The following is an 11,393-nucleotide window of genomic DNA, read 5'->3' as shown; positions in this document are numbered from 1 at the left end:
TTTGCTGATCTAGTAGCATGTCATTTTTCTGTAACAGTCAAAAGAGCAGTCTTTGAAACCATGAACGTTGATTTGGCTAAGGTAGTGAGAAAGCCGATTATAGATGCTACATTCTAGGATTTTTGAAAGAAAATGTAGGTGAGAGACTGGTTTGGAAATATCAGAGGGATTAGCAGGGGATTTCTGAATTGGGATGATTCAAGTCTTTTTGAAGAATGCCCTCAGACATTCTTTATTAACCTCAATTCAAGTGCTTTAAGTTATTTATATGATGTATTGTTTATCACACAAACTGCTATCCAAAGCCATAGTGACCTGCCTGCCACCCTTTGGAAGGGTCTGTTGGCACGGACTCTGTGGGCTCTGTGGGCTGGAAAAAGGGCCATGTTGGTGCTTTTGGGTAAGCCTGGGCAGCGAGGAGGCAGATATCCTGCAGGGATTACCCTAATGCTGTCCCACACTGCAGCACGGGAAGTCATCAGGCCTGGGATCACAGTGGAGAGCACCAGGGGTTTTAGGGAACAGGAGCCAGGCATCTCAGTCTCAAAACACACACACTCACACCCAGGAGGCACACAAAAATAATGTCTAATGACAAAGACTATGGAGAGCACAGGGTCACAGTGAAGGTACTTAAAATTTTGTTCTTTTTTTACTTTTATTTCTTCATCAATATATGATTAATATGTCTTTATGAAATTATGGTTTCAGGATATTTCATGCTTTAAATACAAAAAATAAGAAATATGTTGCAAGATTAAAAAAGGTCTGAGAAAGCTTTCAGTTCTCAAAAAAGTGTGTCATGTACAATAGCACAATACAATTGAAGCCTTGTTTTCGGGGTAACAGTGGACACTATGCACACTTTGTCTCTTTTCCCATCATGCATTTAGCCTGTGCAGTAGGTGGAGGGTATCTAATTCCCATGAGGTTATCATAAGCCGTGTCAGACTGACTCCACAGCAAGTTAAACAAAACATTCTAATGGCATGCACTGAGGGAGATGATGACAGGTAAAGGGCACAGTGCAGGCCTTGTTTATCTCAAACAGCCCACTCTCTCCCTGTAATTCCCAGTAAATACGTTGAGTCAAAATCTTTGATTGTAGTAATGGTTGAAATAATATCTTCTAATATCTAGTTCTCTAGTACTAGATTCTGGAGTAATATAGAATTAATTTTATTTTAGAATTTAAAAATGCATACATGGTTCATGAATTTATATCATAAATTAAAAGGAAAAGATGACTGAATTTCACATAGTAAACACAAAAAATATAAGAACAACTAATATAAGATAATACATGCAACAATTGTAATAATTGAAATTATTAAATGTATTTGTACATTGGTATTCAAATAATAACCTATTTAATAACCGGTTTACCGCAATTGTGGTGACCTTTAATTTTATTCAGTTGTTTTTTTCTATGAGATGGTGTTTAAAGCCTAAAAACCAGAGACATAAATGACTGCATGTTGGCTATTGTCACATACATATTTATAGTTACATTTATGACATTTATTAGACACCCTTATCCAGAGTGACTTACCATCAGTAGTTATAGGGAAAGGGACACACTCAGAGTTAAGTTTCTTGTTCAGGGACACAATGGTAGTAAGTGGGGTTTGAACCTGTGACTTTTGTGGTCTTCTGGTTCATAGGTGAGTATTGTACCCTCTAGGCTCCTACCACCCCACATACACACTTATATCTTTCAAAATTGTAAAAAGCATTTGAAAACAAAAATGTATGCAAAGTGCAGGATTAATGCATTTCATTTTAAAAAGCTGAATAAAAGAGGTATATTTATTTATGTACTTGTCCATTGAGCATAGGGAGCAAATGACGGGACTGCAGAACACGCTGTCCTGCTGGTATCACAATATAGAAGGTGTCAGAGATAATTGTACCAATGGTTGTTAGTTTTTCTGCAAACAGAACTTTCTTGTTTAAATGACATTTATTTATTTATGTATATTCAAAAGACATTTGACACATCTAATATGGTGCCAAAAATGCTACTACACTAATTACTGTTTAGTATAGATCAACAAGCCAACCCCCTACCATCCACAAACTGCAATTCTTCAGTCCCATCCGACCCCACCAGGCCCCAACTCCCCTGTGTTTGTTTTGGCAGACCGTCATTTTTTCCGGCCGCCACTGGCAATGGTGTCCCAGCCTAGAGCTATGAAGGGGCTGAGATTGTCATTGGCAGACCAGTGAGCTGTGCCCCACCAGTTCTGCTGACGCTGTCGTTCCCACCATGAGATAATGTCATTCCAGAGGGATCCAGACTAAAGCCCCTCTTTCTAATGGACAGGTATATAAAGAGCTGGGTCTCCTGGTGCCCACTTGCATGATCACTTCTCTCTCCATCACAAAACACACTGGTGCTCTATCTTTCAACGCCTTGGTGACTCAGACGTACCAGCCTACACGCACACCGACCTCCTCACTCTCCACTTCGCCAGACGCACTGGTGCCACCCTGCCAGGTTGAGCCCAGGAGGAAAACAGCCGTGAAGTGCTGAGCCAAGTGAAGCTACCTAAAGCCTAACTCAACCAATCCAAACATTATGGATATTGCCATCCAGCACCCCTGGTTCAGACGTGCCCTTGGATCCCTGTATCCAGGCCGCCTGTTTGACCAGTTCTTCGGCGAAGGCCTGTTCGACTACGACCTCTTCCCCTACGCTGCCTCCACCATCAGCCCTTACTACCGACACTCACTCTTCCGCAACTTCATGGAGTATGCTAACACTGGTGTCTCTGAGGTAATGGGTCGATTCTTTAATTCAATACTGCGTAGCGGTGATAATATCGAGAGAACATGCAGACAGATGCATAAGAGTTTTTATGCATATGCGGAATTCTGTCTTCCAGGTGAGGTCTGACAGGGACAAGTTCACAGTCTTCCTGGATGTGAAGCACTTCTCCCCTGATGAGCTAAATGTGAAGGTGGCCGAGGACTACGTGGAGATCCGCGGCAAGCATGGCGAGAGACAGGTGAGGCCACCTTCCTCCAGGCATCCATACAGTGCAGCTCTGCTCGTCTTGGTGGCCTGAAAACTAAAACAGGTGGCGGTGGGTGGGGTTACATTACATTACACTTACAGCATTTACCAGACGCCCTTATCCAGAGCAACTTACACAATTAGTGTTAAGTGTCTTGCTCAGGGACACAATGGTAGTAAGTGGGTCTTCTGGTTCATAGGCGAGTGTGTTACCCACGAGGCTACTAGGCTACTAGTTAGGTGTTCCCTTCCTTCCTTCCTTCCTGACCTATGCAGCTTTTAACAAGTAAAACCTGCAAAAGCTGACCTCGGTTTTCTATGAAAACTCTATGCATCTGTTGATGGGTGGGATAAGGAAGTAATAATATGCGGTGCAGTGACCCTTGTTGTGACCAAACAGACAAGCCTGAAGCACAAACCGTACGAGTTGCTTTGACTGACGCGAACTGAATATTTACATGTGCAGCATCCAAGAGAAAAAGCCTCCTGGCAAATGCTTGCTTTATGGACAGGAATGAAACACAATGCACATCTTTGTGCAGACTAATTTCATTTTGTTGCTTAAAAGGTGAAAGGTACAAATGTGACGCAGGTTTCTAAATAAGGGCTGAATGGCTGCTGCTGTCAGGCTTGATACGTTATTTATGAACAGTGATTGTCAGTGGCACAGGCCATTATTTCATGACGCCAGCACATGTTCACAGTGCTGCATTCAACATCCTCAAGCACCCAGGCCACTTCGTGCTGAGTTTATGGCCCTCGGGGAAGGACACAGGAAAGAGAGGGAATGGCCGCTCCAGAATATTTTTGGTTATTTTTGTGCTCTCTCTGCGTCACAGCTAGTGTAATCCCAGTGGGTGTCCCACCAGGCATTTCAGCATTGGAGGGGCACATGAATACATTTTACACCAGTGGAGACCCTTTCACACAGTTATTAATCAGACTAACAGTGAACTTGCTGTTCCCATGTGACACCATGATGCCTGGGTTAGTTTGTTCAGCAGCTGGTGGGAAAATGTGGCTGATGTAGTGGTACGAGGAATTGGTGTACCACATTAAGAATGCATCGCTGATATAATTCCCAACTGAACTGCAGAACATTAAATTAAAGAAGATTTGGTAGATCCATTAATGCGGAGTATAAATCATGTGTGGCCAATGACTTAAGACAACTAAAGACTTAAACCAATGAAAAGGGTCTAATGAGGTGGAAAATGTCAGCATGGGGGTTGAGGCGAGGTTTCTCCATTTCATTCTTCTAACCCTCCCTCTCACCTCCAGGATGACCATGGCTATGTTTCGCGCGAGTTCCACCGCCGCTATCGCCTGCCCTCCAGTGTGGATCAGTCTGCTGTCACCTGCACACTGTCATCTGACGGCATGCTCACCATCTGCGGCCCAAAGTCCGGCGGCACGGATGCGGCCCGCGCCGACCGCAACATTCCCGTAATCCGCGAGGACAAGACCAACTCTACCCCTTCCTCCTAGATGGGCGGCCGGCACGGCGCCAGGGTGGGGGAGCGGGGTGCGCGGTGGTGCCCTCTTGGGGGAGCGGGGCAGGGGGTGGTTGGGAGCCAGAGTGGGCGATCACTTCAAAGAGGGCAGCCGTGGGACCGGGGAGGGTCCTGTTCCCCCCAACAATCTCACCACCCAGTCTACCCTTCAACCCCTGGCCCTAACAGATATCAGTGTATATCTAGCCTAAGATTTTCTCCTTTCACTAGCATACATGCCATAATCACAATTATTAATATTATTATCTATGATCATAATTACTTTGGGGATGATTGGAAAGAGAGGGTTGGGGCCTGAGGGTCAGAATGATTGGAATGAGGTCACTCACCTAAAGTTATTGCGCCTGCCAGGCTCTTCTTGGTTATTTTACTCTACACATTAGTCAATCAACTATACTTATGGGAGCAATTAAACGGTGACCAGGGCCCTGTTTAGGCCCAAATTTTGAGTAGTAGGGAGGGTCCCATCTAAGAGAGGGGAGAAAGAGGAGGATTAAAAAAAATTTTTTTTTAGGGCTTTCGATCATGGAGAAGTTCCATCGCTGGGACCATCCGCCCACCTGGTTTTTCCCACTCCTGTGTCTCGACTGTTCCAAGCCCTCCGCTTGTCACAGAACCTTTACTGTACTGTAGTTCGATCCCTGATCTGCTGATAGCTGGAAAATTCACCCAAATTCACCTACTAAAACCTACAAATTTAAAAAATAAAGGTTGAATCATTAACCCAAGTGCCGGTGTCTGTACAGCTTTGTTTTTGCCTTATCTGATTACAACAATGACCATGGAACATCTTTGCTCCCACTGCCTCAAAAAAAAAAAAAAAAAAAAAAACATTCCATGTGAAGTCTGACGTTTAGTACACTGGAAAAAAAATCTCCGGGGAGCGATCCAAGTAGAGTGAGAGTACGTACTCTGGGTCAGCCATGAGCTGAATGACGCACGCTCGTCAGGCTGCGGAATGCTTAACTTAGCTAATATCACAGAGAGCACTGGCCTCAGGCAGACCTGAGAGCCATTACAGCTTGCTTTCTCACTCCCTCCTGTGCATGCATGCGCATACACACACACACACACACAAACACACTATTTTTTTTGAGTAATACAAAAACAGACAAAAAAAGTGGATTTGTTTTTTATGCGCTCAGGTCACCTGTGTTTTCTGCAAAGCACTTAGAACATAGTACACTGAGTTATGGAGCTGCGCCCAAGGTAAGTAAGGGCAGCTGAACTACATTTGCTGTGATATTCTTCAAGTTAACAAATAAACTGACCCCATTACACGGCTCATTACCAGAGACGATTGCAACAGCACTTACAAATTTTTGCTTACATGGAAGGCTTTATTGCTCTCATGCCCAAAAGCAAGACATTGCATAAGTTCATTATCTTAATTCAGCATGCTGACAATTTCTCACCACCGTGTCCATTTTAACATTTTTATGACATGGTACAACAAAAGCATTCGGTGATGACATCAACCATGGGCATTAAAACAGTCCCAAGTGTACAAAACCAGTAAGCCACATTCTATGGAGGCTGTGGAGACTATTTTAAAGAATCTAATACACAGATGAAAATCATGAATCGGATTGTTCAGTGATGTCTCTTTACTTTCATGACTGATTTGATGGAAAACTATCCTATCCTTGTCTAACTCATGGTGATGGAGAGATGCCAAGAGTGTTAAATGCTGTCATCACAGAACTGTCACCAGACTAAATGCTTCAGACTAAAAGTTGAAACCTTTTGCTTTGTTTAAAACTGTTTTTCTTAATAGTGTAAAAATTGTTTTTTGACCAGTAGTGTAGGCTTTGTAGTTACAGTGTCTCCCCAGATTGCTGGCACTGTTTTTCTGACTGCTTACATATCTGAAGTCGGACCTCTAGGAGCTGTGCAGCAGATGCCACCATGGCAGTGGAAGATGAGCAGGAGGAATGGGAGGATGAAGAGCTAGAGGTTCTGCTGGAAGCAGCATGGTGGAGGAGTCCTGGATTGTGGGGTAAGGACTGCTGGAGGTAACATGTGGATAATGGAGGGTGATGAAAGAACGAGACTGGGGCAACTGAATGCCCAAGGGGAAACTTTTGGGAAGAAATCTGGAGTGCATCTTGTTGAAGATTGCTTGGTCTCAAACTGCTGTAAAAAATGACAAAATACAATTCACAATTTTGGAACTGAAACGAATGTTACACTTGTAACACAAAGACTCACCTCTTTTTCAGTAGGTTTTGTTCCACGGACTGGCAATCAGACAGGAGGTTTCCAGTCCCAAGGGTCTGAGGGGAGTGATGAACCTTTTGAAGCGGCCATGGCTGGCGCACTAAACCCTTGTATCGATTCACACCCTGAAGGCCTTTAGTATGAATGTTGCTCCTGAGCTTCTGGCGGCATCCCTTCATACCTAGAGGAAAAAAAAGTACCACAGCTCAGAATTCAGTGCAACACATTCTCAAAACGTCACTTCCCATCGGTCCCTCTAGGCCCACCTGGTGACAGTGACGTGTCTGAAGCTCTCCGGCCCTCATGAAAACCTGGAGAGGGGTGGCTTGCATGGTGATGTGTCCCTTGACTGGTGGACTGACATAGAATGTTCTGTGTGGCCGTCTGGCCTCTGCTGTTTGCCCCCAAGTTCCCAGTGGAGGTCAGGGTGGAAAAGGCTCCAGCAGAGGGTGAAAGGGCTGTGTTTAAAAGACCATTGAGAGAAGCAGACATCCGAGAACAATTAACCCAATTAATAGGTATTATACCTGAGAGGCATCATAGAATCATATAAACCTATGCATTGAAAGAAAGTAAAAAAAAAAGTTCTTGGATCAAGGCCTGGTCAAAAGTACTCAAATCCTTACATTTGCGGTCATAATATTGTGTCTTTATATTAATACACACACACACACACACACATACACACACACACACACACACACACAGAGTACAGGCCACAAGTTTGGACACACCTTCTCATTCAATGTGTTTTCTTTATTTTCATGACCATTTACATTGGTAGATTCTCACTGAAGGCATCAAAACTATGAATGAACACATGTGGAGTTATGTACTTAACAAAAAGTGGAGACCTGGCCTCCACAGTCACCGGCCCTGAACCCAATCAAGATGGTTTGGGGTGAGCTGGACTGCAGAGTGAAGGCAAAGGGGCCAACAAGTGCTAAAAACCTCTGCACAACCAGCCTTCAAGACTGTTGGAAAACCATTTCAGGTGACGACCTCTTGAAGCTCATCGAGAGAATGCAAACAGTGTGCAAAGCCGTAATCAGAGCAAAGGGCGGCTATTTTGAAGAAACTAGAATATTAAACATGTTTTCAGTTATTTCACCTTTATTCGTTAAGTACTTAACTCCACATGTGTTCCTTAATAGTTTTGATGCCTTCAGTGAGAATCTACCAATGTAAATGGTGATGAAATTAAAGAAAACACATTGAATGAGAAGGTGTATATATATATATAAAGTATCTGATTTACACTCACATGGAGGACTGCTGTGATGGAGAGGTTTGGACAGCTCAGAAATACCCTGCCCACAATCTGGGCTTCTGATGGAATCCTGAGCGCTCTCTTGATGATTGGTTCCAGGTTGACTCTCGTCTTCATCTGTCTTCTGGAGACTGCTATGTGAAGTGGAGCATTTCTGTACGGGTGCCTTTACTGGGGATGTTTTGGGGCTACACTCATGTTGGATGGAAACCCCAGCCTGCTGATTTTGACGCTTGGATCTGTGCTCAATGACCCTCTCCAGCAAGAGGCAGTAGATGGCGGTGAAGTGATTGAAGCTCTTGCTCTGCAGAGACTGCATGCAAAAACAGTTCAGTAACAAATGTCACAAACAAAATCTACATTCAGATAATAATTAATATTCTGCATCTCCATTTTTCTCCAGCTCTAGAATTGTAATTTATGTACACAGTAACAGAAATATATGGGACTAAATGCTTGTTAAGTCTTGAATACCTCTACTGTGCGCTGTCTGTCAATGCCCAGTGTCTGCATGATGCTCAGTATCGGCTCGCTGTAGCCCCCCACACCCGCATAGTCTGAGACAGAGCGATGTGATGCAGTCTGTTGGGCAGCAACTGGATCTGCCTGCATCCAGCGGTGCTGCCTGATCTGGGCAAGGCTGATTCTCTTGGCCGGGTCCACGACCAGCATCCTCCGGATCAGACTCTCACAATCTGCAGGACATTCACTCAGTTACTCCAACTGTATATATACACCATTCTTACGGTAATCATATGTAACGGTGTTATGAAATTATTGTTCAATGAACGCATATTGCAACAGCTTCTACCTTGTGACATGAAGAAGGGGATTCGGAATCGTCCTTCAGTGACCCTCAGTCTTAAATTGTACAGGCCATCTCCATCAAAGGGTAAAGTACCACAGACCAGAACATACAGCACCACACCCAGGCTCTGCAGAAAAAGAGAGATGATGTTAATCCTGTGTATTTAGACACCGTGTAACTTAATATATAGTTAGAAAAAAAACAAAAACAGATAAGAACAATAAGAACATGGAGGGTTTCAGTTACATTCGTAAAAATCGAAGGATTTGATCAGGTATATTTGCTCCTCAAACAGGTTCTCCCAATTCATCATGTTTAATACCATGCATTGAGTTTAAAGCATACCCAGATATCCAGCTGAGGTCCCTCATACATCTTCCCCTCAAAAACCTCCGGAGCAGCGTAGGGAGGACTTCCACAGGCAGTACACAACTTCTGTCCTGGAGTGTAGAAGTTTCCGAAACCAAAGTCTGGAAGGAAAATGTCAGAATGTCCATAGGGTTTCTTTTCATTCTTTCTTAAACACTCTTTTTCTGTGTTATATTTCCTACCAGCCAGTTTAATGTTCATGTCTCTGTCTAGTAGCAGGTTCTCAGACTTGAGGTCACGATGCACAATTTGATGTTGGTGGCAGAACTCTACTGCTTCCAGTAACTGCCAGAACTTTCTACGAGCCTCGTCTTCGCTTAGTCGACCAACAGATGTCAAATATTCTGGAATGACACACAAAAGAATGTAGGAATTACACAAATGTATTTTCTGTAACTGCTGTAACACCGACCACATTTCATAATAAAGGGCATTTTAAAATTCAATTATTAACGTGAAAATGAAAAGAATAATTTTAGGGGATAGTTTTCCTGTCCTAATTAATGTAGTGATGCAAATAAAACATACCAAACATATCTCCGTTTTCGGCATACTCTGTCACAATGTACAGCATATTCTTTGATTCCATGACCTGTTGGTCACAAACAGATGAAAGTGAAAGTGAAGTGACTGTCATTGTGAAACACACCTGCAACACAGCACACTGTGACACAACGCAACGTATCCTCTGCTTTTAACCATCACCCTTGGTGGCCAGCCATGACAGGCACCCAGGGAGCAGTGTGTGGGGACGGTGCTTTGCTCGGTGGTACCTCAGTGATTCGAACCTGCAACCTTCCGATTACAGATCCTTAAGCTTACATGCCATATGATGGCTGAGAAAATAACCAAATACCAAATGAATTCTTGAGAGCGATTTATATATATTCAGCTTTCTATGTGCTGACATGTTAGGGATGTGTCCTAAATTGTAAATTGCTGCCTGGAAGACAATCTGCTGACCTTTAGGAAGTGAGGCCAGTTTTCTTTTCCGAAACACCCCTGGGCGATGAGAAATCACGAATTCGGAAAAAGATGAATGATTTTACTACTTTTATTTCCAATAAGAGTTATTACTGACCTGGTAGAGCCTGACAATGTTGGGGTGGTTGAGGAGCTTCATGATTTGAACTTCTCTGTTGATCTTCTCCAGGTCAGCAGAGACCAGTCTCGTTTTGTCAATTATTTTTATGGCAACCTATAATTTTAAATTGAATTACAATAAAAAAAAAAGCACAACCTGCTCAAACTGATTTGAACAAAACAACTTAAACGCAACGTACCTGCGTCCTGGTGACTTTGTGCCTTGCCAGCTTGACAACAGCGAAGGTTCCCTTTCCCAAAGTCCTGATGATCTCGTAGAAGCCGACCTGCAGCGGTCGGCAGTGCGGGGTCGAGGGAGCCTTCTGCTCCCCGTCCGACACGCTCACCATGGCGGCAGGACCTGCACAACCAGCCGCAAACTTCCATTCAGGCGCTCCGTGGAAGCGTGGAAGGGCGTCCTGCCTCTCCGGGACTTACCTTCTCCAACTCCTGCAGGCTGTGGCCGAATGTTGCACAGGAAACCTACAGGAAACCTACAGGAAACCTACACGTGTGCGTGCGCGGAAGGTCCAGCTGTCCACAGGCGCGCGTTGAAGGTTTTTTCCAAACTCCGCCAGGAGCCCGACACGCGATTCATTTACGTCACTCTGACGTCAACGCGCGGAGACCGGAGACGCAGACATGTGGGGGAGAGAGCGAGGAGCGAAGTCAGGATACCAGGCAACCACAGCCCCCGTGTGCAATGTCGTTCCCTTGCCCGGCTCTGCCACCTTTCTACGGACGTGGGGAACCCCAGACTGGTCCTGCTGGCCCCCCAACGCCCACGTGCATCTAACATCAAACCGGAGACAATAGAAACCGGAGGGAATGGGTTAAAAAAAACTCTATATTTGAACTTCTAGTAGCTATTTCATTGGCTCCTTCCACCCCAGTCTTGTCTGTATATGCAAGGCTTTTAATTCCGTGCATTGCATTGCTAATGAGTACGTTCTGTTACGTACAGCAGGCACGGGTATTACAGCGCACGTTGCTAGTTAAACCAGAGCGCTTTTCACCCCCAGGGTGTACATACTATACATGGCATCTGCCTTAAATCCTTAATTAACTATTCAATTATAATTTCCCCACAATAATGTAGCGTGGAAAATC

The 11,393-nt window shown here is 44.2% G+C and overlaps 2 protein-coding genes across 4 annotated transcripts; one reads left to right on the top strand and one right to left on the bottom strand.

Moving 5' to 3' along the window:
• Window positions 1-2,344: 2,344 nt before the first annotated feature.
• Window positions 2,345-5,261, top strand: cryaa (crystallin, alpha A). The gene is made up of 3 exons (XM_028980396.1): window positions 2,345-2,779; window positions 2,889-3,011; window positions 4,301-5,261. Exons 1-3 carry the CDS (start codon window positions 2,582-2,584, stop codon window positions 4,505-4,507), a joined length of 528 nt encoding a protein of 175 aa, XP_028836229.1. The 5' UTR covers window positions 2,345-2,581; the 3' UTR covers window positions 4,508-5,261.
• A 548-nt stretch (window positions 5,262-5,809) lies between these two features.
• LOC114790605 (serine/threonine-protein kinase SIK1-like) lies at window positions 5,810-11,027 on the bottom strand. 3 transcript variants are annotated; one of them, XM_028980804.1, is made up of 12 exons: window positions 10,722-11,027; window positions 10,484-10,644; window positions 10,282-10,398; window positions 9,729-9,792; window positions 9,383-9,544; window positions 9,177-9,301; window positions 8,835-8,958; window positions 8,498-8,718; window positions 8,018-8,336; window positions 7,020-7,211; window positions 6,745-6,934; window positions 5,810-6,666 (listed from the first exon to the last, which is right to left on the bottom strand). In XM_028980804.1, exons 2-12 carry the CDS (start codon window positions 10,631-10,633, stop codon window positions 6,351-6,353), a joined length of 1,980 nt encoding a protein of 659 aa, XP_028836637.1. In that variant the 5' UTR covers window positions 10,634-10,644; window positions 10,722-11,027; the 3' UTR covers window positions 5,810-6,350. The 3 variants fall into 3 exon arrangements, with proteins under 3 accessions (XP_028836637.1, XP_028836635.1, XP_028836636.1); XM_028980802.1 differs by having other exon boundaries at window positions 5,810-6,669; window positions 10,722-11,024; XM_028980803.1 differs by having other exon boundaries at window positions 5,810-6,669; window positions 10,484-11,025.
• Window positions 11,028-11,393: the final 366 nt, after the last annotated feature.

This window comes from Denticeps clupeoides, chromosome 5 (assembly GCF_900700375.1).
Source record: "Denticeps clupeoides chromosome 5, fDenClu1.1, whole genome shotgun sequence".
Lineage (NCBI taxonomy): Eukaryota > Metazoa > Chordata > Actinopteri > Clupeiformes > Denticipitidae > Denticeps > Denticeps clupeoides.
Note: the sequence above shows the minus strand (reverse complement) of the source record. Positions and strands in the feature narration are given on the sequence as shown.

Coding starts and splice junctions, on each gene's coding strand:
- cryaa (XM_028980396.1), top strand. CDS start 2,582: ATGGATATTGCCATCCAGCACCCCTGGTTCAGACGTGCCCTTGGATCC. Junction 2,780..2,888: donor CTAACACTGGTGTCTCTGAG/GTAATGGGTCGA, acceptor TCTGTCTTCCAG/GTGAGGTCTGACAGGGACAA. Junction 3,012..4,300: donor GCAAGCATGGCGAGAGACAG/GTGAGGCCACCT, acceptor TCTCACCTCCAG/GATGACCATGGCTATGTTTC.
- LOC114790605 (XM_028980803.1), bottom strand. CDS start 10,633: ATGGTGAGCGTGTCGGACGGGGAGCAGAAGGCTCCCTCGACCCCGCAC. Junction 8,719..8,834: donor CCCCTTCTTCATGTCACAAG/GTAGAAGCTGTT, acceptor AATGTCCTGCAG/ATTGTGAGAGTCTGATCCGG. Junction 6,935..7,019: donor AGACACGTCACTGTCACCAG/GTGGGCCTAGAG, acceptor TTTTTCCTCTAG/GTATGAAGGGATGCCGCCAG.